This window comes from Ochotona princeps, chromosome 25 (assembly GCF_030435755.1).
Source record: "Ochotona princeps isolate mOchPri1 chromosome 25, mOchPri1.hap1, whole genome shotgun sequence".
Taxonomy (NCBI): domain Eukaryota; kingdom Metazoa; phylum Chordata; class Mammalia; order Lagomorpha; family Ochotonidae; genus Ochotona; species Ochotona princeps.
Window position 1 is genome coordinate 2,649,442 of NC_080856.1, and position 21,168 is coordinate 2,670,609.

A 21,168-nucleotide genomic window follows, 5' to 3' on the forward strand; every position below is an offset into this window, starting at 1 on the left:
TCTTGTAGCTCACTCAGTGAAATGCCACTTTCCATCTTACCTATGCTACAGGAATGAAAATGAGTCAAAGTTTTAAAGCGTCCTAATGGACCCAAATGTCTCCAGTACAATGACAGCTCTTGTCAAGCTGACATAGGTGTAATGTTAGAGTGAAGCAGGGCAGTGGTTATGGAAGGATTGCAGCTGAAGAAACAGACATTTCCCTTGTAGTTGACTCCATTCGCGTCAAAAGATCCACAAAAACCTCCTCTTCCCAAGTTCAATATAACACACGTTTTCTTCTGTTGAGTACTTCACCAGTTACGTCACAGTGCACACCATCACCTCAAACATCCTCCGTAGACTCACTGGCAAGAGGAAAGGCAGATCAGATTTCCAGAGATGGTGAGACAGACAGATGATTGATCCGCTGGTTCACTCCCCACATGGCTGCAACGGCTAAAGCTGAGCTGATCCAAAGTCAGGGGCTTCTTCCAGATCTCCCACATGGGCTCAGTGTTCCAAGGCTGTATGCCATCCTCTACTGCTTTCCCAGGCCACAAGCAAACAGCTGGAGGGAAGTGGAGCAGCCAGGACGTGAATTAGCACCAATATGAGATCCTGGCACATGTCAGGTGACGATTTAGCCATTGAGCTATTGTGCCTAGCCCTTATATATAGACAATTGTGCCATCTAAACAAAGAAGTTATTGAAATATTAGCATTTTATTGCACTAGGACACAGAAAATACTGTTTTTCTGAAGGGCAGTATTTTTGACAAATTACTTAGTACTTTTGAAAGTGTAACCATAGTTCAGGAAATGGTTCATATGTTTATGTCAACTGTGAATTTTGTTTAGAATTTGTGGTTTTTGTAATGTCCAGTGTTCACATAGAATGCATGACTCATATTTTCAGGTAAAAAAAGAGTACCCTGTTTCCATGCTTTTGTGTTACAGATGTCTATCGTAGAGATTTTTATTGAAAACTACCCACAGATCTTTGAACACCACAGTGAGTCTTTACTTAGTAAGAGCTGCGGAGATTCCAGCACCAGCAGTGGAAACAGCACTGAACATGAAATCATCATGTGGAATCCAGAAAATGGTACAGGTGAGAGCTCACTGAATTGGGAACTCAGGGCAAACACTTTGGATTTTCTGGACAATTTTAACTGGTTGTGCTGAAAGCTACAAGGCTTCAAGGAGCCATGGCAAAACTTAGCATAGCATTGAATAGATCTGTTCTCTCTTTACAAGAATGCCAAAGATTAGGAGCAGCTTCAAAATATTTAAGATGAAAGGGTAGGTAAAATGATGTGTTTGACTTGCAAATGCCAACTCTTAATATTGTTCTCAGAAACTTGTAGGTAAAAAATTGGAGTCCGAATTGCTTTTTCCTCAGAAAAACTAAATCTGCTAATCACTTTGTAAATACATACGTTTCTATGGCTCTATGTTCATATTAGATCAGAAATATTATGTGAGTAACCTTGTGCGTCATATCTGAATGTAATGTGCTTGTATTCAGGGGACATAAATGACTTCAGTGGACTGATTGGAATGCCCTGACAAAGAATGAACAAGGATATGTGTCATTTTTCAGACTCGAATAAAAAACCAGCTGCAATCCAGAAATGGGCCCACCTGTATCATGAGTGGAATGTTTTTTGAGTCACTGTAATGAAATCACCATGGGCTGTCCAATGGAGACTAATATAATGAGTGAAGATGAGTTCAGGTGGCTCCTAACCTAAAACGCAGACAATCTAAAATATATCATTTCCATTCTGGGTCACAGACAAAGATTTGCACATTCTGGATCCTTTCATTTTCCCCAAATTCAGTGATGCTGGAACTAGGGTATATGAGATTATGTGCGATTTAAACCAGAGGTAAAGTTGGATGTGCTGTGTTCTGGAGCACAGGGGAACACTAAGACAGGCCTGATATCACTGAGGACACTTCGGTCATCTCTCCACTGGCCAGGGAGTGGCTGAAGGGAGGCTGTAGCACTCTCCCTGAGAATTCCTTCATGTTTGCTGCTGACTCATGACCATAACTTGAAAGGTTCCTATGTCCAGAAACAGAGCTTCACTTCCATTCATGCCTTTGGAAGTACACTAGTTCTTGCAGGAGATGTCCTTGGACCAATGCAAGGGCCTCAGACAGGATGTGAAAGGACACTTAAATTTTCTAAGACACAGTTGGATTATAAGACTTCATTCATGCTGTGTGCTTCTGGGTATTAAGGGTGCATCAAAATTAATAAATATCCACCATGGGCACAATAAGGTTTTGCTCTGTATGTGATCTGGCTTATGGGCTAACTTGAAGGGGATCTGTTAAAGGGAGCTGCAGCTGGTAGGTTTCATTTTCTGAAACACCTAAGGAAACCTGTAGAATCCATGACAGAAATCAGAGACATGGGAGACACTGAAGGCAATCTTGAGAGAGAGAAAATACTCTAATACACAGTGTCAGCTGAGCATTTTAGGAGTCACTTAAAATGCTGATTCAAACACTTTGGTACCTAGCCCACTACCCCCTGCTGTTGGGAATGATGGTACCTAGCCCACTACCCTCTGCTGTTGGGAATGATGGCACCTAGCCCACTACCCCCTGCTGTTGGGAATGATGGTACCTAGCCCACTACCCTCTGCTGCTGGGAATGATGGTACCTAGCCCACTACCCCCTGCTGTTGGGAATGATGGTATCTAGCCCACTACCCCCTGCTGTTGGGAATGACGGTACCTAGCCCACTACCCCCTGCTGTTGGGAATGATGGCACCTAGCCCACTACCCTCTGCTGTTGGGAATGATGGTACCTAGCCCACTACCCCCTGCTGTTGGGAATGATGGTATCTAGCCCACTACCCCCTGCTGTTGGGAATGATGGTACCTAGCCCACTACCCCCTGCTGTTGGGAATGACGGTACCTAGCCCACTACCCTCTGCTGTTGGGAATGATGGCACCTAGCCCACTACCCTCTGCTGCTGGGAATGATGGTACCTAGCCCACTACCCTCTGCTGTTGGGAATGATGGGCTTCATTGTCACGTTGGTGTTTTGGATGCCACCCCACATTGCCTTTGTGCACGGGAGGGATGCACCTCGGGAGAGTATTATACCCAGAGGGCAACAGCTTTGAGGCAACCAATTTCTGCCAGCTGGCATTAGGTTATCTCCCAACAGCACACTCCAAAGGCACTTCCGAAGGCTCTCAAAATTGAATATATTCCTCCGCTCCATTTTCTTTGGAGGTCTCAGTGAACATCAGAGCAAATTCCCATGTGGGTGCCTGAGATGGGCAGGGCAAGTCTCCCCTTTTGTTTTGAGTGTGAGACGTGTCTGTTTCCTAAAGTGTCATACGTCAGCTTAGGGTTGTGTGCCTTAGCATGGTGAAACAGCATGTGACGGTGACCCCGAGTTCAGGAGTGTGGGGATTGCACCCAATCTTTGATGCAGGGGCTTCATAGGCAGGCCTGCAGCGTCCAAGGTTGTACCCATGGCAGGTATCATTGCTCTTCTGAGGGACTGCACTGAAAGGGTTTCCCGTAGTTTTCTGATGTTTATCTCCTTTCTTGACTACAATTCCCTGAAACACCAACTCTGGACCACATTGCCACAACCTGCACAGTCATCCTGCCCCATTCACAAGGCTCAGGGCTGTACAGGACAGAAAACTGCTCTGGCTCAAGAGTCGTCCGTGTGTCGCAGGAGGCAAAACATGGATTGTCCTGTCTTGCCCCAGGTGTCCATGGGGACACAGAGTGGAACTCTTCTACTGAAGAGAGTGAGGCATGGTGTGCTTTCTTTTCATTTTCTGGCCTGACCGCATATCATCTTGCAAGCTTCCATTATGTCTGCATGATCTAACTGGTAGTGTACTTGTGAGTGGCTGTTGATGGAGACCAAAGTCGACGGTCTAGAATTTCCCTTGTGGCCACTGACCAATAAAGATGATTGGCATCTTAGTCTGTTTCCTTGAGTCCCTAAGAACACAGAGGAGGAACTTCTTGACATTCAGGAGCCTTTCCTTTCCTCCTGCTTATCTACTTACTTTGGCAATGGGAGATAGACACAGACCACAGCCAGTGTCAGAAACCAAGTTGGAAACAGACTGAACGTGAGGGCAGTGGTGCGGCTTGATGTGGAAACTGTCACACCCAGCCACGGCCTGTGCGTAATTTGTGCTTAGGGGGCCTCAGAAAGGCCTAGGTGCCCGCAGTAGGAGACCGTGATGCCTAGGAGCAAATCAGCTTTGTTCCTGCTTTCAGATGTGAATAGGAGACTGTGGTCTGATAGTATATGGAGATGACGTTGCTCTGTGTTTCTTTCACAGTTATGGAGCCAGATTTTCTGAACTGGGAACCACTGAGAGGTAAGTGTGAAAATATATGCTCTGTAGAGAGGAAGGATGGAAACAGGAGCTTGTTACTAGCCCGTGCGGGCTTTGGGATGTGTACCTTGAGTTGGAGCAGGATGCCCAGGGCATGGTGACTTAAAATAACTTTCATGGTCTGTGCCTTGTTGAGACACTGACATACGGAGCTACTTCATGCAGGCGTTAGACTGAGCTGAATGTTATGTGCTTGAAGTACTCTGTGCCTGTGCAGGAGGGATGGAGTTCTGCGGGAGAGAAAGTCCCCATTGCATGAATTCCAAGAGCACGGGGTTTGGCACAGCTAGTGCTTTGTGGGTAGACAGCTACCACGCAAACGTCTGGTTTCCCTCTGAGGACTCCATGTAGAAATGTGTTGGTCAAGGAAAGAGAAAAGTGAAACAAGCCAGAGCAAGCAAGCATGCAAAAGTCTAAGCCTAGCTTGTCCTGTGAGCATTTCTCAGTAGAGAATCCTGCCTGTAAGAAAAAGTAGAATGGGAGAAATGCCCTGGCCCAGCGTGGATGACACGGAGGCACCACGTTCAGCTAGGACACTATGCACTGACATTGTCTGAGCGTGCTGCACGTGTCTCAGGAATCTCGACTTCAGAGATGGTTGCAGTAGGCTGTATGAGACGTGTGGCTGCTGCAAATGTCACGTGGTGTGTCTAATAGGCAAGTATGCTCAGGTACATTATTGCTTTGTTTTTCCTTCAGCATCGACACCTAAGTATTATCTGGATTCAGCACAGGATTCAGGTATGGAAAAAGAGTTCGGGCTGCCGGAGAAACATGAGGAGAAACCCAAGCTTGTTGGGGGCACTTACATCGTCTGCCCCCTGCCCAGTGAGGGACTGAAGGGTGCCCATGGCAAAGTCTGAGAATTCCCTTTCATGTTCACTACCGTTTTTCAAAATGGAGGACCTTCCCTGGGAAGACTCCTGCAAGATGGCCTCGAGTTCCAGCCACGCCTTCTGAGATTGTGCCAAGCATTCCAAGGATGTGGTGGACACACGTGGGCCAATTGGAATGCCCTGTGATACAATGTGTGAGGACATGCATCTTTTCTCAGACACAATTCAATCTGGATGCCATCCTCCCATGGCACATGGCATTATGCACTTGAGGGTACACCCCCAAGCTCTGCCAGAAACGTGTTGTCAGTGCAGACGGGATTTTGTTTTCTGTGAGCTGAGCTGATCCGCAGTGGACTCTGTCGTAGGGAGGTTTTGTTTTCTGGCCCTCCTCCAGAACACCTGCCAAGGTGAGTCCAGTGACCCCAGTGAGCCAGAAACCCGGAGACCCGGGATGGACAGCCTGAGTGTGCCGTGGGCCAAAATGCCTTTGTGCACTTGTACACTGTTCCGTGAGGAACGTGTCACCCCCAGACATGTTTTGTGCATAATGTCATCCTCAGGGTGCCTCTGAAATGTCAAGGTGCCTGTAGTTGTAGACCTTGAATCCTGGGAGCAGATCAGCCTTGTTTGTGATTTCGGTTGTGAATAGGAGACTGTTGTCTGATGGTATATTAAGATGACTTTGCTCTGCTTTTCCTTCCACAGACATCGAGCCTGATTCTCTCGAGGTTGAACCACCGAAAGGTATGGAAAAAGAGCTCAAAGAGGAGCTCATTACCAGCCATAAGGCCTCTGCACCCTGTGCTCCTGAGTTGGAGCAGGATGCCCAGGGCATGGTGACTTAGAATAATTTTCATGGTCTGTGCCTTGTTGAGACACTGATGTACGGAGCTACTTCATGCAGGCGTTAGACTGAGCTGAATGTTATGTTCTTGAAATGCTCTGTGCCTGTGCAGGAAGGATGGAGTTCTGCGGGAGAGAAAAGTCCCCATTGCATGAATTCCAAGAGCACAGGGTTTGGCACAGCTAGTGCTTTGTGGGTAGACAGCTACCATGCGAACATCTGGTTTCCCTCTGAGGACTCCATGTAGAAGTGTGTTGGTCAAGGAAAAGAGAAAAGCCAAATTCCAAGACCACGTTTTGGCACAGCTGGTGTTTTTTTTAATCTTTATTTTATAAATGTACTACGTAATTCCTTATATTCTGACTTTACCCCCCCCCCAAAGAATCATGCCCCGATGGATTTTCCCCGTAATGTCACCACCGTTCAGGAAGCGGTACCGTTCAGTCTGTCTGCTGTGTATGTCCACAGCGACATTGCTGTAACAGTTTTTCAGACTTCATCCCATTATGTAGATATATTCAAAATTACATTGAGAGTTCATTTTTAGTTTGGAAACTGGGATGCATGTTGCATTGAGTCCTCATATCTGGATATTAAATTCTCCATTTTCTAGACACCATACATTCCAATTAGAAGTTGAATTCTTACTATTAGATAGAAAATATGGTATTGCTCATTGATATTTCACTTATTTCACTGAACAAAATGGTCCATAATTAGGAACACTTAGTCGCTAGCGATATGACTTCATTCTTTTCAACACCTTAACAATATTCTAGGGAGTGTATGTGCCACAGTTTTAGCCACTCACATTTGGAAGGGCATTTGCATTTTTTCTGTCTTTGCTACATTCAATTATGCTGCTATAATATAAGATTACCGATGCAATTCTCAGATCTAAATTTATTTAGTCGCAACCTGTTCAGTTTATTTAACTACAATGTCAACACCAAATAGGAACACAACTAGGAAGTCCAAGTACGAACTCCCCTGTATGCTTCAGCTCTTGCTCTCCTCAACTCATCAACAGCCTCATGCAACGGGAGAGCCATGCACACAGCAGCCAGTGTCAGGACCGAAACTCAAAGAGGTTGCCATAAATCACTGGTGTAGCTCTATCCTTAAACCTATCTTTCCACCCCGTCTCCTCATCGGGCAGTGCTTAATGCTACCCTAAAGATGCCTAAGAAAGGCCAAGGGGTGCCTGGCAGGAGAGAATGATGGCTGGGTGGAGTTCAAACTTGGTCTGATTTGAAAGGCAATGAAGCCAGAAAGTCCCCTAACACTCAAGAACCCCAATAGAGAATCCAACATAGGAAGAGAAGTTGAACAGGACAAGTACCTTGGCCGAGTCTGGGGGACATGGAGCCACCCTGTTCCCCTAGGAGGCACTGCACGCACTCTTTGTGAATGTGCCTCAGACATCTCACGGGTCTCACTATCAAAGATGGAGCAGGAAGATGTGTGAGCCTGTGTGTTGTTGTTTGCAGATGTCACTTTGGGTGTGTTTTAGGCAAGTAATCTGAGATGGATTGTTTTGTTTCCTTTCAGACCCGTCTAAAATAACCGATTTGCCTATTTGTGCCGATTCAGGTAGGAAATAAGAACCAGGGCTTTCCACGGGAACATGATGCCAAGCTTGTTGGAGCACTGTATGGTGCTGTTTGCAGATGTCACTTTGGGTGTGTTTTAGGCAAGCAATCTGAGATGGATTGTTGTTTTGTTTCCTTTCAGACCCGTCTAAAATAACCGATTTGGCTGTTTGTGCCGATTCAGGTAGGAAATAAGAACCAGGGCTGCCAGGGGAACATGATGCCAAGCGTGTTGGAGCGCTGTGTGGTGCTGTTTGCAGATGTCACTTTGGGTGTGTTTTATGCAAGCAATCTGAGATGGATTGTTGTTTTGTTTCCTTTCAGACCCGTCCAAAGTGACCGATTTGGCTGTTTGTGCCGATTCAGGTAGGAAATAAGAACCAGGGCTGCCAGGGGAACATGATGCCAAGCTTGTTGGAGTGCTGTGTGGTGCTGTTTGCAGATGTCACTTTGGGTGTGTTTTAGGCAAGCAATCTGAGATGGATTGTTGTTTTGTTTCCTTTCAGACCCGTCCAAAGTGACCGATTTGGCTGTTTGTGCCAATTCAGGTAGGAAATAAGAACCAGGGCTGCCACGGGAACATGATGCCAAGCTTTTTGGAGCGCTGTGTGGTGCTGTTTGCAGATGTCACTTTGGGTGTGTTTTAGGCAAGCAATCTGAGATGGATTGTTGTTTTGTTTCCTTTCAGACCCGTCCAAAGTGACCGATTTGGCTGTTTGTGCCGATTCAGGTAGGAAATAAGAACCAGGGCTGCCAGGGGAACATGATGCCAAGCTTTTTGGAGTGCTGTGTGGTGCTGTTTGCAGATGTCACTTTGGGTGTGTTTTAGGCAAGCAATCTGAGATGGATTGTTGTTTTGTTTCCTTTCAGACCCGTCCAAAGTGACCGATTTGCCTATTTGTGCCAATTCAGGTAGGAAATAAGAACCAGGGCTGCCAGGGGAACATGATGCCAAGCTTGTTGGAGCGCTGTGTGGTGCTGTTTGCAGATGTCACTTTGGGTGTGTTTTATGCAAGTAATCTGAGATGGATTGTTGTTTTGTTTCCTTTCAGATCCGACCAATGCAACCGATTTGCCTATTTGTGCCGATTCAGGTAGGAAATAAGAACCAGGGCTGCCAGGGGAACATGATGCCAAGCTTGTTGGAGCGCTGTGTGGTGCTGTTTGCAGATGTCACTTTGGGTGTGTTTTATGCAAGCAATCTGAGATGGATTGTTGTTTTGTTTCCTTTCAGACCCGTCCAAAGTGACCGATTTGGCTGTTTGTGCCGATTCAGGTAGGAAATAAGAACCAGGGCTGCCACGGGAACATGATGCCAAGCTTTTTGGAGTGCTGTGTGGTGCTGTTTGCAGATGTCACTTTGGGTGTGTTTTAGGCAAGTAATCTGAGATGGATTGTTGTTTTGTTTCCTTTCAGACCAGTCCAATGCAACCGATTTGGCTGTTTGTGCCGATTCAGGTAGGAAATAAGAACCAGGGCTGCCACGGGAACATGATGCCAAGCGTGTTGGAGCGCTGTGTGGTGCTGTTTGCAGATGTCACTTTGGGTGTGTTTTAGGCAAATAATCTGAGATGGATTATTGTTTTGTTTCCTTTCAGACCCGTCCAAAGTGACCGATTTGGCTGTTTGTGCCGATTCAGGTAGGAAATAAGAACCAGGGCTGCCAGGGGAACATGATGCCAAGCTTGTTGGAGCGCTGTGTGGTGCTGTTTGCAGATGTCACTTTGGGTGTGTTTTAGGCAAGCAATCTGAGATGGATTGTTGTTTTGTTTCCTTTCAGACCCGTCTAAAATAACCGATTTGGCTGTTTGTGCCGATTCAGGTAGGAAATTAGAACCAGGGCTGCCACGGGAACATGATGCCAAGCTGGAGCTTGTTGGGGACACCTCTGCCAACTGTGCCTTTCCCTGGTGTGACTCAAGGGTGCCCATAGCAATGTTTGTTAATCCCCTCTCCTGGTCAGTACCATTTCAGGACCTGACCTCAACAGCTCCCTGTGTCCTTGGAGATGGCCTGAGTTCCATCCATGGGATGTGCAATTGCACTGAGACTAAGGACACATGGGAGACCTCGTCCATGGACCAGTTGGACGCCCTCTGACACAATGTGCAGGGCACTTAGCTTTGCTCAGACACAGTGTGATCTGGTTGCCATCCTTCTATGCTGCATGGCATTGTGTGCTTGAGGGTACATCCAACTCATGCATTGTCGCGGCCAATGGGGCTTTGTTTGCTGGCTCTTGGTGGCAGTGAGCAGATCGCAGTGGCATCTGAAGTGCCTTGGCCCCGTCTGGGTGACATGGAGCCACCCTGTTCCCCTAGGAGGCACTGCACGCACTCTTTGTGAATGTGCCTCAGACATCTCACGGGTCTCACTATCAAAGATGGAGCAGGAAGATGTGTGAGCCTGTGTGTTGTTGTTTGCAGATGTCACTTTGGGTGTGTTTTAGGCAAGCAATCTGAGATGGATTGTTGTTTTGTTTCCTTTCAGACCCTTCCAAAGTGACCGATTTGGCTGTTTGTGCCGATTCAGGTAGGAAATAAGAACCAGGGCTGCCAGGGGAACATGATGCCAAGCTTGTTGGAGCACTGTGTGGTGCTGTTTGCAGATGTCACTTTGGGTGTGTTTTATGCAAGCAATCTGAGATGGATTGTTGTTTTGTTTCCTTTCAGACCCGTCCAAAGTGACCGATTTGGCTGTTTGTGCCGATTCAGGTAGGAAATAAGAACCAGGGCTGCCAGGGGAACATGATGCCAAGCTTGTTGGAGCGCTGTGTGGTGCTGTTTGCAGATGTCACTTTGGGTGTGTTTTAGGCAAGTAATCTGAGATGGATTGTTGTTTTGTTTCCTTTCAGACCCGACCAAAGTGACCGATTTGGCTGTTTGTGCCGATTCAGGTAGGAAATAAGAACCAGGGCTGCCAGGGGAACATGATGCCAAGCGTGTTGGAGCGCTGTGTGGTGCTGTTTGCAGATGTCACTTTGGGTGTGTTTTAGGCAAATAATCTGAGATGGATTGTTGTTTTGTTTCCTTTCAGACCCGTCCAAAATGACCGATTTGGCTGTTTGTGCCGATTCAGGTAGGAAATAAGAACCAGGGCTGCCAGGGGAACATGATGCCAAGCTTTTTGGAGCGCTGTGTGGTGCTGTTTGCAGATGTCACTTTGGGTGTGTTTTAGGCAAGTAATCTGAGATGGATTGTTGTTTTGTTTCCTTTCAGACCCGTCCAAAGTGACCGATTTGGCTGTTTGTGCCGATTCAGGTAGGAAATAAGAACCAGGGCTGCCACGGGAACATGATGCCAAGCTTGTTGCAGCGCTGTGTGGTGCTGTTTGCAGATGTCACTTTGGGTGTGTTTTAGGCAAGTAATCTGAGATGGATTGTTGTTTTGTTTCCTTTCAGACCCGTCCAAAGTGACCGATTTGGCTATTTGTGCCGATTCAGGTAGGAAATAAGAACCAGGGCTGCCAGGGAACATGATGCCAAGCGTGTTGGAGCGCTGTGTGGTGCTGTTTGCAGATGTCACTTTGGGTGTGTTTTAGGCAATTAATCTGAGATGGATTGTTGTTTTGTTTCCTTTCAGACCCGTCCAAAGTGACCGATTTGCCTATTTGTGCCGATTCAGGTAGGAAATAAGAACCAGGGCTGCCAGGGGAACATGATGCCAAGCTTGTTGGAGCGCTGTGTGGTGCTGTTTGCAGATGTCACTTTGGGTGTGTTTTAGGCAAATAATCTGAGATAGATTGTTGTTTTGTTTCCTTTCAGACCCGTCCAAAGTGACCGATTTGGCTGTTTGTGCCGATTCAGGTAGGAAATAAGAACCAGGGCTGCCACGGGAACATGATGCCAAGCTTTTTGGAGTGCTGTGTGGTGCTGTTTGCAGATGTCACTTTGGGTGTGTTTTAGGCAAATAATCTGAGATGGATTGTTGTTTTGTTTCCTTTCAGACCCGTCCAAAGTGACCGATTTGACTGTTTGTGCCGATTCAGGTAGGAAATAAGAACCAGGGCTGCCAGGGGAACATGATGCCAAGCTTGTTGGAGCGCTGTGTGGTGCTGTTTGCAGATGTCACTTTGGGTGTGTTTTAGGCAAATAATCTGAGATGGATTGTTGTTTCCTTTCAGACTTGTCCAAAGTGACCGATTTGGCTGTTTGTGCCGATTCAGGTAGGAAATAAGAACCAGGGCTGCCACGGGAACATGATGCCAAGCGTGTTGGAGCGCTGTGTGGTGCTGTTTGCAGATGTCACTTTGGGTGTGTTTTAGGCAAGTAATCTGAGATGGATTGTTGTTTTGTTTCCTTTCAGACCCGTCCAAAGTGACCGATTTGGCTGTTTGTGCCGATTCAGGTAGGAAATAAGAACCAGGGCTGCCAGGGGAACATGATGCCAAGCTTTTTGGAGTGCTGTGTGGTGCTGTTTGCAGATGTCACTTTGGGTGTGTTTTATGCAAGCAATCTGAGATGGATTGTTGTTTTGTTTCCTTTCAGACCCGTCCAAAGTGACCGATTTGGCTGTTTGTGCCGATTCAGGTAGGAAATAAGAACCAGGGCTGCCAGGGGAACATGATGCCAAGCTTTTTGGAGCGCTGTGTGGTGCTGTTTGCAGATGTCACTTTGGGTGTGTTTTAGGCAAGTAATCTGAGATGGATTGTTGTTTTGTTTCCTTTCAGACCCGTCCAAAGTGACCGATTTGGCTGTTTGTGCCGATTCAGGTAGGAAATAAGAACCAGGGCTGCCACGGGAACATGATGCCAAGCTTGTTGGAGCGCTGTGTGGTGCTGTTTGCAGATGTCACTTTGGGTGTGTTTTAGGCAAGTAATCTGAGATGGATTGTTGTTTTGTTTCCTTTCAGACCCGTCCAAAGTGACCGATTTGGCTGTTTGTGCCGATTCAGGTAGGAAATAAGAACCAGGGCTGCCAGGGGAACATGATGCCAAGCTTGTTGGAGCGCTGTGTGGTGCTGTTTGCAGATGTCACTTTGGGTGTGTTTTAGGCAATTAATCTGAGATGGATTGTTGTTTTGTTTCCTTTCAGACCCGTCCAAAGTGACCGATTTGCCTATTTGTGCCGATTCAGGTAGGAAATAAGAACCAGGGCTGCAAGGGGAACATGATGCCAAGCTTGTTGGAGCGCTGTGTGGTGCTGTTTGCAGATGTCACTTTGGGTGTGTTTTAGGCAAGCAATCTGAGATGGATTGTTGTTTTGTTTCCTTTCAGACCTGTCCAATGCAACTGATTTGCCTATTTGTGCCGATTCAGGTAGGAAATAAGAACCAGGGCTGCCACGGGAACATGATGCCAAGCTTGTTGGAGCGCTGTGTGGTGCTGTTTGCAGATGTCACTTTGGGTGTGTTTCAGGCAAATAATCTGAGATAGATTGTTGTTTTGTTTCCTTTCAGACCCGTCCAAAGTGACCGATTTGGCTGTTTGTGCCGATTCAGGTAGGAAATAAGAACCAGGGCTGCCAGGGGAACATGATGCCAAGCTTGTTGGAGCGCTGTGTGGTGCTGTTTGCAGATGTCACTTTGGGTGTGTTTTAGGCAAGTAATCTGAGATGGATTGTTGTTTTGTTTCCTTTCAGACCCGACCAGTGAAACCGATTTGCCTATTTGTGCCGATTCAGGTAGGAAATAAGAACCAGGGCTGCCACGGGAACATGATGCCAAGCTTGTTGGAGCGCTGTGTGGTGCTGTTTGCAGATGTCACTTTGGGTGTGTTTTAGGCAAGTAATCTGAGATGGATTGTATTGTTTCCTTTCAGACCCGACCAATGAAACCGATTTGCCTATTTGTGCCAATTCAGGTAGGAAATACGAACCAGGGCTGCCAGGGGAACATGATGCCAAGCTTGTTGGAGCGCTGTGTGGTGCTGTTTGCAGATGTCACTTTGGGTGTGTTTTAGGCAAGTAATCTGAGATGGATTGTTGTTTTGTTTCCTTTCAGACCCGTCTAAAATAACCGATTTGACTGTTTGTGCCGATTCAGGTAGGAAATAAGAACCAGGGCTGCCAGGGGAACATGATGCCAAGCTTGTTGGAGTGCTGTGTGGTGCTGTTTGCGGATGTCACTTTGGGTGTGTTTTAGGCAAGTAATCTGAGATGGATTGTTGTTTTGTTTCCTTTCAGACCCGTCCAAAGTGACCGATTTGGCTGTTTGTGCCGATTCAGGTAGGAAATAAGAACCAGGGCTGCCAGGGGAACATGATGCCAAGCGTGTTGGAGCACTGTGTGGTGCTGTTTGCAGATGTCACTTTGGGTGTGTTTTATGCAAGCAATCTGAGATTGATTGTTGTTTTGTTTCCTTTCAGACCCGTCCAAAGTGACCGATTTGGCTGTTTGTGCCGATTCAGGTAGGAAATAAGAACCAGGGCTGCCAGGGGAACATGATGCCAAGCTTTTTGGAGCGCTGTGTGGTGCTGTTTGCGGATGTCACTTTGGGTGTGTTTTAGGCAAGTAATCTGAGATGGATTGTTGTTTTGTTTCCTTTCAGACCCGTCTAAAATAACCGATTTGGCTGTTTGTGCCGATTCAGGTAGGAAATAAGAACCAGGGCAGCCACGGGAACATGATGCCAAGCTTGTTGCAGCACTGTGTGGTGCTGTTTGCAGATGTCACTTTGGGTGTGTTTTATGCAAATAATCTGAGATGGATTGTTGTTTTGTTTCCTTTCAGACCCGTCCAAAGTGACCGATTTGGCTGTTTGTGCCGATTCAGGTAGGAAATAAGAACCAGGGCAGCCACGGGAACATGATGCCAAGCTTTTTGGAGTGCTGTGTGGTGCTGTTTGCAGATGTCACTTTGGGTGTGTTTTAGGCAAGCAATCTGAGATGGATTGTTGTTTTGTTTCCTTTCAGACCCGTCTAAAATAACCGATTTGGCTGTTTGTGCCGATTCAGGTAGGAAATAAGAACCAGGGCAGCCACGGGAACATGATGCCAAGCTTGTTGCAGCACTGTGTGGTGCTGTTTGCAGATGTCACTTTGGGTGTGTTTTAGGCAAATAATCTGAGATGGATTGTTTTGTTTCCTTTCAGACCCGTCCAAAGTGACCGATTTGGCTGTTTGTGCCGATTCAGGTAGGAAATAAGAACCAGGGCTGCCACGGGAACATGATGCCAAGCTTTTTGGAGCGCTGTGTGGTGCTGTTTGCAGATGTCACTTTGGGTGTGTTTTATGCAAGTAATCTGAGATGGATTGTTGTTTTGTTTCCTTTCAGATCCGACCAATGCGACCGATTTGCCTATTTGTGCCGATTCAGGTAGGAAATAAGAACCAGGGCTTTCCACGGGAACATGATGCCAAGCTTGTTGGAGCGCTGTGTGGTGCTGTTTGCAGATGTCACTTTGGGTGTGTTTTAGGCAAATAATCTGAGATGGATTATTGTTTTGTTTCCTTTCAGACCCGTCCAAAGTGACCGATTTGACTATTTGTGCCGATTCAGGTAGGAAATAAGAACCAGGGCTGCCAGGGGAACATGATGCCAAGCTTGTTGGAGTGCTGTGTGGTGCTGTTTGCAGATGTCACTTTGGGTGTGTTTTAGGCAAGTAATCTGAGATGGATTGTTGTTTTGTTTCCTTTCAGACCCGTCTAAAATAACCGATTTGGCTGTTTGTGCCGATTCAGGTAGGAAATAAGAACCAGGGCAGCCACGGGAACATGATGCCAAGCTTGTTGCAGCACTGTGTGGTGCTGTTTGCAGATGTCACTTTGGGTGTGTTTTAGGCAAATAATCTGAGATGGATTGTTGTTTTGTTTCCTTTCAGACCCGTCCAAAGTGACCGATTTGGCTGTTTGTGCCGATTCAGGTAGGAAATAAGAACCAGGGCTGCCACGGGAACATGATGCCAAGCTTTTTGGAGCGCTGTGTGGTGCTGTTTGCAGATGTCACTTTGGGTGTGTTTTATGCAAGTAATCTGAGATGGATTGTTGTTTTGTTTCCTTTCAGATCCGACCAATGCGACCGATTTGCCTATTTGTGCCGATTCAGGTAGGAAATAAGAACCAGGGCTTTCCACGGGAACATGATGCCAAGCTTGTTGGAGCGCTGTGTGGTGCTGTTTGCAGATGTCACTTTGGGTGTGTTTTAGGCAAATAATCTGAGATGGATTATTGTTTTGTTTCCTTTCAGACCCGTCCAAAGTGACCGATTTGACTATTTGTGCCGATTCAGGTAGGAAATAAGAACCAGGGCTGCCAGGGGAACATGATGCCAAGCTTGTTGGAGTGCTGTGTGGTGCTGTTTGCAGATGTCACTTTGGGTGTGTTTTAGGCAAGTAATCTGAGATGGATTGTTGTTTTGTTTCCTTTCAGACCCGTCTAAAATAACCGATTTGGCTGTTTGTGCCGATTCAGGTAGGAAATAAGAACCAGGGCTGCCAGGGGAACATGATGCCAAGCTTTTTGGAGCGCTGTGTGGTGCTGTTTGCAGATGTCACTTCGGGTGTGTTTTACGCAAATAATCTGAGATGGATTGTTGTTTTGTTTCCTTTCAGACCCGTCCAAAGTGACCGATTTGGCTGTTTGTGCCGATTCAGGTAGGAAATAAGAACCAGGGCTGCCACGGGAACATGATGCCAAGCTTTTTGGAGCGCTGTGTGGTGCTGTTTGCAGATGTCACTTTGGGTGTGTTTTAGGCAAGCAATCTGAGATGGATTGTTTTGTTTCCTTTCAGACCCGTCCAAAGTGACCGATTTGGCTATTTGTGCCGATTCAGGTAGGAAATAAGAACCAGGGCTGCCACGGGAACATGATGCCAAGCTTGTTGGAGCGCTGTGTGGTGCTGTTTGCAGATGTCACTTTGGGTGTGTTTTAGGCAAGCAATCTGAGATGGATTGTTGTTTTGTTTCCTTTCAGACCCGTCCAAAGTGACCGATTTGGCTGTTTGTGCCGATTCAGGTAGGAAATAAGAACCAGGGCTGCCAGGGGAACATGATGCCAAGCTTTTTGGAGCGCTGTGTGGTGCTGTTTGCAGATGTCACTTTGGGTGTGTTTTAGGCAAGTAATCTGAGATGGATTGTTGTTTTGTTTCCTTTCAGACCCGTCCAAAGTGACCGATTTGGCTGTTTGTGCCGATTCAGGTAGGAAATAAGAACCAGGGCTGCCACGGGAACATGATGCCAAGCTTGTTGGAGCGCTGTGTGGTGCTGTTTGCAGATGTCACTTTGGGTGTGTTTTAGGCAAGTAATCTGAGATGGATTGTTGTTTTGTTTCCTTTCAGACCCGTCCAAAGTGACCGATTTGGCTGTTTGTGCCGATTCAGGTAGGAAATAAGAACCAGGGCTGCCAGGGGAACATGATGCCAAGCTTGTTGGAGCGCTGTGTGGTGCTGTTTGCAGATGTCACTTTGGGTGTGTTTTATGCAAGTAATCTGAGATGGATTGTTGTTTTGTTTCCTTTCAGACCCGTCCAAAGTGACCGATTTGGCTGTTTGTGCCGATTCAGGTAGGAAATAAGAACCAGGGCTGCCAGGGAACATGATGCCAAGCTTTTTGGAGCGCTGTGTGGTGCTGTTTGCAGATGTCACTTTGGGTGTGTTTTAGGCAATTAATCTGAGATGGATTGTTGTTTTGTTTCCTTTCAGACCCGTCCAAAGTGACCGATTTGCCTATTTGTGCCGATTCAGGTAGGAAATAAGAACCAGGGCTGCCACGGGAACATGATGCCAAGCTTGTTGGAGCGCTGTGTGGTGCTGTTTGCAGATGTCACTTTGGGTGTGTTTCAGGCAAATAATCTGAGATAGATTGTTGTTTTGTTTCCTTTCAGACCCGTCCAAAGTGACCGATTTGGCTGTTTGTGCCGATTCAGGTAGGAAATAAGAACCAGGGCTGCCAGGGGAACATGATGCCAAGCTTGTTGGAGCGCTGTGTGGTGCTGTTTGCAGATGTCACTTTGGGTGTGTTTTAGGCAAGTAATCTGAGATGGATTGTTGTTTTGTTTCCTTTCAGACCCGACCAGTGAAACCGATTTGCCTATTTGTGCCGATTCAGGTAGGAAATAAGAACCAGGGCTGCCACGGGAACATGATGCCAAGCTTGTTGGAGCGCTGTGTGGTGCTGTTTGCAGATGTCACTTTGGGTGTGTTTTAGGCAAGTAATCTGAGATGGATTGTATTGTTTCCTTTCAGACCCGACCAATGAAACCGATTTGCCTATTTGTGCCAATTCAGGTAGGAAATACGAACCAGGGCTGCCAGGGGAACATGATGCCAAGCTTGTTGGAGCGCTGTGTGGTGCTGTTTGCAGATGTCACTTTGGGTGTGTTTTAGGCAAGTAATCTGAGATGGATTGTTGTTTTGTTTCCTTTCAGACCCGTCTAAAATAACCGATTTGACTGTTTGTGCCGATTCAGGTAGGAAATAAGAACCAGGGCTGCCAGGGGAACATGATGCCAAGCTTGTTGGAGTGCTGTGTGGTGCTGTTTGCGGATGTCACTTTGGGTGTGTTTTAGGCAAGTAATCTGAGATGGATTGTTGTTTTGTTTCCTTTCAGACCCGTCCAAAGTGACCGATTTGGCTGTTTGTGCCGATTCAGGTAGGAAATAAGAACCAGGGCTGCCAGGGGAACATGATGCCAAGCTTTTTGGAGCGCTGTGTGGTGCTGTTTGCGGATGTCACTTTGGGTGTGTTTTAGGCAAGTAATCTGAGATGGATTGTTGTTTTGTTTCCTTTCAGACCCGTCTAAAATAACCGATTTGGCTGTTTGTGCCGATTCAGGTAGGAAATAAGAACCAGGGCAGCCACGGGAACATGATGCCAAGCTTGTTGCAGCACTGTGTGGTGCTGTTTGCAGATGTCACTTTGGGTGTGTTTTAGGCAAATAATCTGAGATGGATTGTTGTTTTGTTTCCTTTCAGACCCGTCCAAAGTGACCGATTTGGCTGTTTGTGCCGATTCAGGTAGGAAATAAGAACCAGGGCTGCCAGGGGAACATGATGCCAAGCTTTTTGGAGTGCTGTGTGGTGCTGTTTGCAGATGTCACTTTGGGTGTGTTTTAGGCAAGCAATCTGAGATGGATTGTTGTTTTGTTTTCTTTCAGACCCGTCTAAAATAACCGATTTGGCTGTTTGTGCCGATTCAGGTAGGAAATAAGAACCAGGGCAGCCACGGGAACATGATGCCAAGCTTGTTGCAGCACTGTGTGGTGCTGTTTGCAGATGTCACTTTGGGTGTGTTTTAGGCAAATAATCTGAGATGGATTGTTGTTTTGTTTCCTTTCAGACCCGTCCAAAGTGACCGATTTGGCTGTTTGTGCCGATTCAGGTAGGAAATAAGAACCAGGGCTGCCACGGGAACATGATGCCAAGCTTTTTGGAGCGCTGTGTGGTGCTGTTTGCAGATGTCACTTTGGGTGTGTTTTATGCAAGTAATCTGAGATGGATTGTTGTTTTGTTTCCTTTCAGATCCGACCAATGCGACCGATTTGCCTATTTGTGCCGATTCAGGTAGGAAATAAGAACCAGGGCTTTCCACGGGAACATGATGCCAAGCTTGTTGGAGCGCTGTGTGGTGCTGTTTGCAGATGTCACTTTGGGTGTGTTTTAGGCAAATAATCTGAGATGGATTATTGTTTTGTTTCCTTTCAGACCCGTCCAAAGTGACCGATTTGACTATTTGTGCCGATTCAGGTAGGAAATAAGAACCAGGGCTGCCAGGGGAACATGATGCCAAGCTTGTTGGAGTGCTGTGTGGTGCTGTTTGCAGATGTCACTTTGGGTGTGTTTTAGGCAAGTAATCTGAGATGGATTGTTGTTTTGTTTCCTTTCAGACCCGTCTAAAATAACCGATTTGGCTGTTTGTGCCGATTCAGGTAGGAAATAAGAACCAGGGCAGCCACGGGAACATGATGCCAAGCTTGTTGCAGCACTGTGTGGTGCTGTTTGCAGATGTCACTTTGGGTGTGTTTTAGGCAAATAATCTGAGATGGATTGTTGTTTTGTTTCCTTTCAGACCCGTCCAAAGTGACCGATTTGGCTGTTTGTGCCGATTCAGGTAGGAAATAAGAACCAGGGCTGCCACGGGAACATGATGCCAAGCTTTTTGGAGCGCTGTGTGGTGCTGTTTGCAGATGTCACTTTGGGTGTGTTTTATGCAAGTAATCTGAGATGGATTGTTGTTTTGTTTCCTTTCAGATCCGACCAATGCGACCGATTTGCCTATTTGTGCCGATTCAGGTAGGAAATAAGAACCAGGGCTTTCCACGGGAACATGATGCCAAGCTTGTTGGAGCGCTGTGTGGTGCTGTTTGCAGATGTCACTTTGGGTGTGTTTTAGGCAAATAATCTGAGATGGATTATTGTTTTGTTTCCTTTCAGACCCGTCCAAAGTGACCGATTTGACTATTTGTGCCGATTCAGGTAGGAAATAAGAACCAGGGCTGCCAGGGGAACATGATGCCAAGCTTTTTGGAGCGCTGTGTGGTGCTGTTTGCAGATGTCACTTCGGGTGTGTTTTACGCAAATAATCTGAGATGGATTGTTGTTTCCTTTCAGACCCGTCCAAAGTGACCGATTTGGCTGTTTGTGCCGATTCAGGTAGGAAATAAGAACCAGGGCTGCCACGGGAACATGATGCCAAGCTTTTTGGAGCGCTGTGTGGTGCTGTTTGCAGATGTCACTTTGGGTGTGTTTTAGGCAAGCAATCTGAGATGGATTGTTTTGTTTCCTTTCAGACCCGTCCAAAGTGACCGATTTGGCTATTTGTGCCGATTCAGGTAGGAAATAAGAACCAGGGCTGCCACGGGAACATGATGCCAAGCTTCTTGGAGCGCTGTGTGGTGCTGTTTGCAGATGTCACTTTGGGTGTGTTTTAGGCAAGCAATCTGAGATGGATTGTTGTTTTGTTTCCTTTCAGACCCGACCAAAGTGACCGATTTGGCTGTTTGTGCCGATTCAGGTAGGAAATAAGAACCAGGGCTCCCAGGGGAACCACTTTCCAAAAGTGGTAGAGAAATAGTTTCAGTGGCGTGTGTTCTGGGCGGCCTTCCTCTCCTGGTTTTACTCCCTGTAGTTGTGCAGTGCAAACCAATTTCTTGATGGAGTGTTGTTTTTGTGTCCTGGAAACCAAGGCAGTAGTCACCTGTTGTATCGCTGATCCACCACAGCATTGAGTGGGCACTCATCTGCCTCCCAGGTTCCCTAATTTCCTGTTACTTTTCTTTGTGGAAGTGTCAGGGTCAGTTCTTAAAACACAAAGCAATATCAGTAATGAATTCCATCTCCAAAAATTATTTGTATGTGAGTGTTGTGGCCCCAAAGTGGTTGACATCTCCCTGTCAAACTCTCATAGAATGCTTTGAAAAAGCTTTTTATCATGGAGCCTTGGAAATGTCTTAAGTCTCACCATAGGATTCTGTGATGTCTTGGTATATGAATATTTGTGATGTCCCAAATGTGGATATGGGTCTTTTTTCTGAAAAATACACTCAGATTTTTGTTTTGATTTCTCTTCAACAGAGATATTCAATTTCACAATGGGTTCGACATCAGACTCAGGTATGGAAAAGAGTTTGATTTCCCGATAA

At 46.5% G+C, this 21,168-nt stretch overlaps 1 protein-coding gene across 1 annotated transcript in view; it reads left to right on the forward strand.

The window, feature by feature from the left end:
* LOC131483324 (rho GTPase-activating protein 20-like) overlaps positions 1-21,168 on the forward strand; it is a 42,079-nt gene extending 20,911 nt beyond the window's left edge. Inside the window, exons 13-32 of the mRNA XM_058681260.1 lie at positions 940-1,093; positions 4,326-4,364; positions 5,082-5,210; positions 5,927-6,057; positions 6,448-6,508; positions 7,617-7,658; positions 8,528-8,569; positions 8,710-8,751; positions 12,872-12,913; positions 13,236-13,277; positions 13,415-13,456; positions 13,597-13,638; positions 14,868-14,909; positions 15,597-15,638; positions 17,596-17,637; positions 17,775-17,816; positions 17,957-17,998; positions 19,049-19,090; positions 19,778-19,819; positions 21,101-21,168. Coding sequence (XP_058537243.1) covers positions 940-1,093; positions 4,326-4,364; positions 5,082-5,210; positions 5,927-6,057; positions 6,448-6,508; positions 7,617-7,658; positions 8,528-8,569; positions 8,710-8,751; positions 12,872-12,913; positions 13,236-13,277; positions 13,415-13,456; positions 13,597-13,638; positions 14,868-14,909; positions 15,597-15,638; positions 17,596-17,637; positions 17,775-17,816; positions 17,957-17,998; positions 19,049-19,090; positions 19,778-19,819; positions 21,101-21,168 — 1,170 coding nt within the window. The remainder of the gene's footprint in view (positions 1-939; positions 1,094-4,325; positions 4,365-5,081; positions 5,211-5,926; positions 6,058-6,447; positions 6,509-7,616; positions 7,659-8,527; positions 8,570-8,709; positions 8,752-12,871; positions 12,914-13,235; positions 13,278-13,414; positions 13,457-13,596; positions 13,639-14,867; positions 14,910-15,596; positions 15,639-17,595; positions 17,638-17,774; positions 17,817-17,956; positions 17,999-19,048; positions 19,091-19,777; positions 19,820-21,100) is intronic.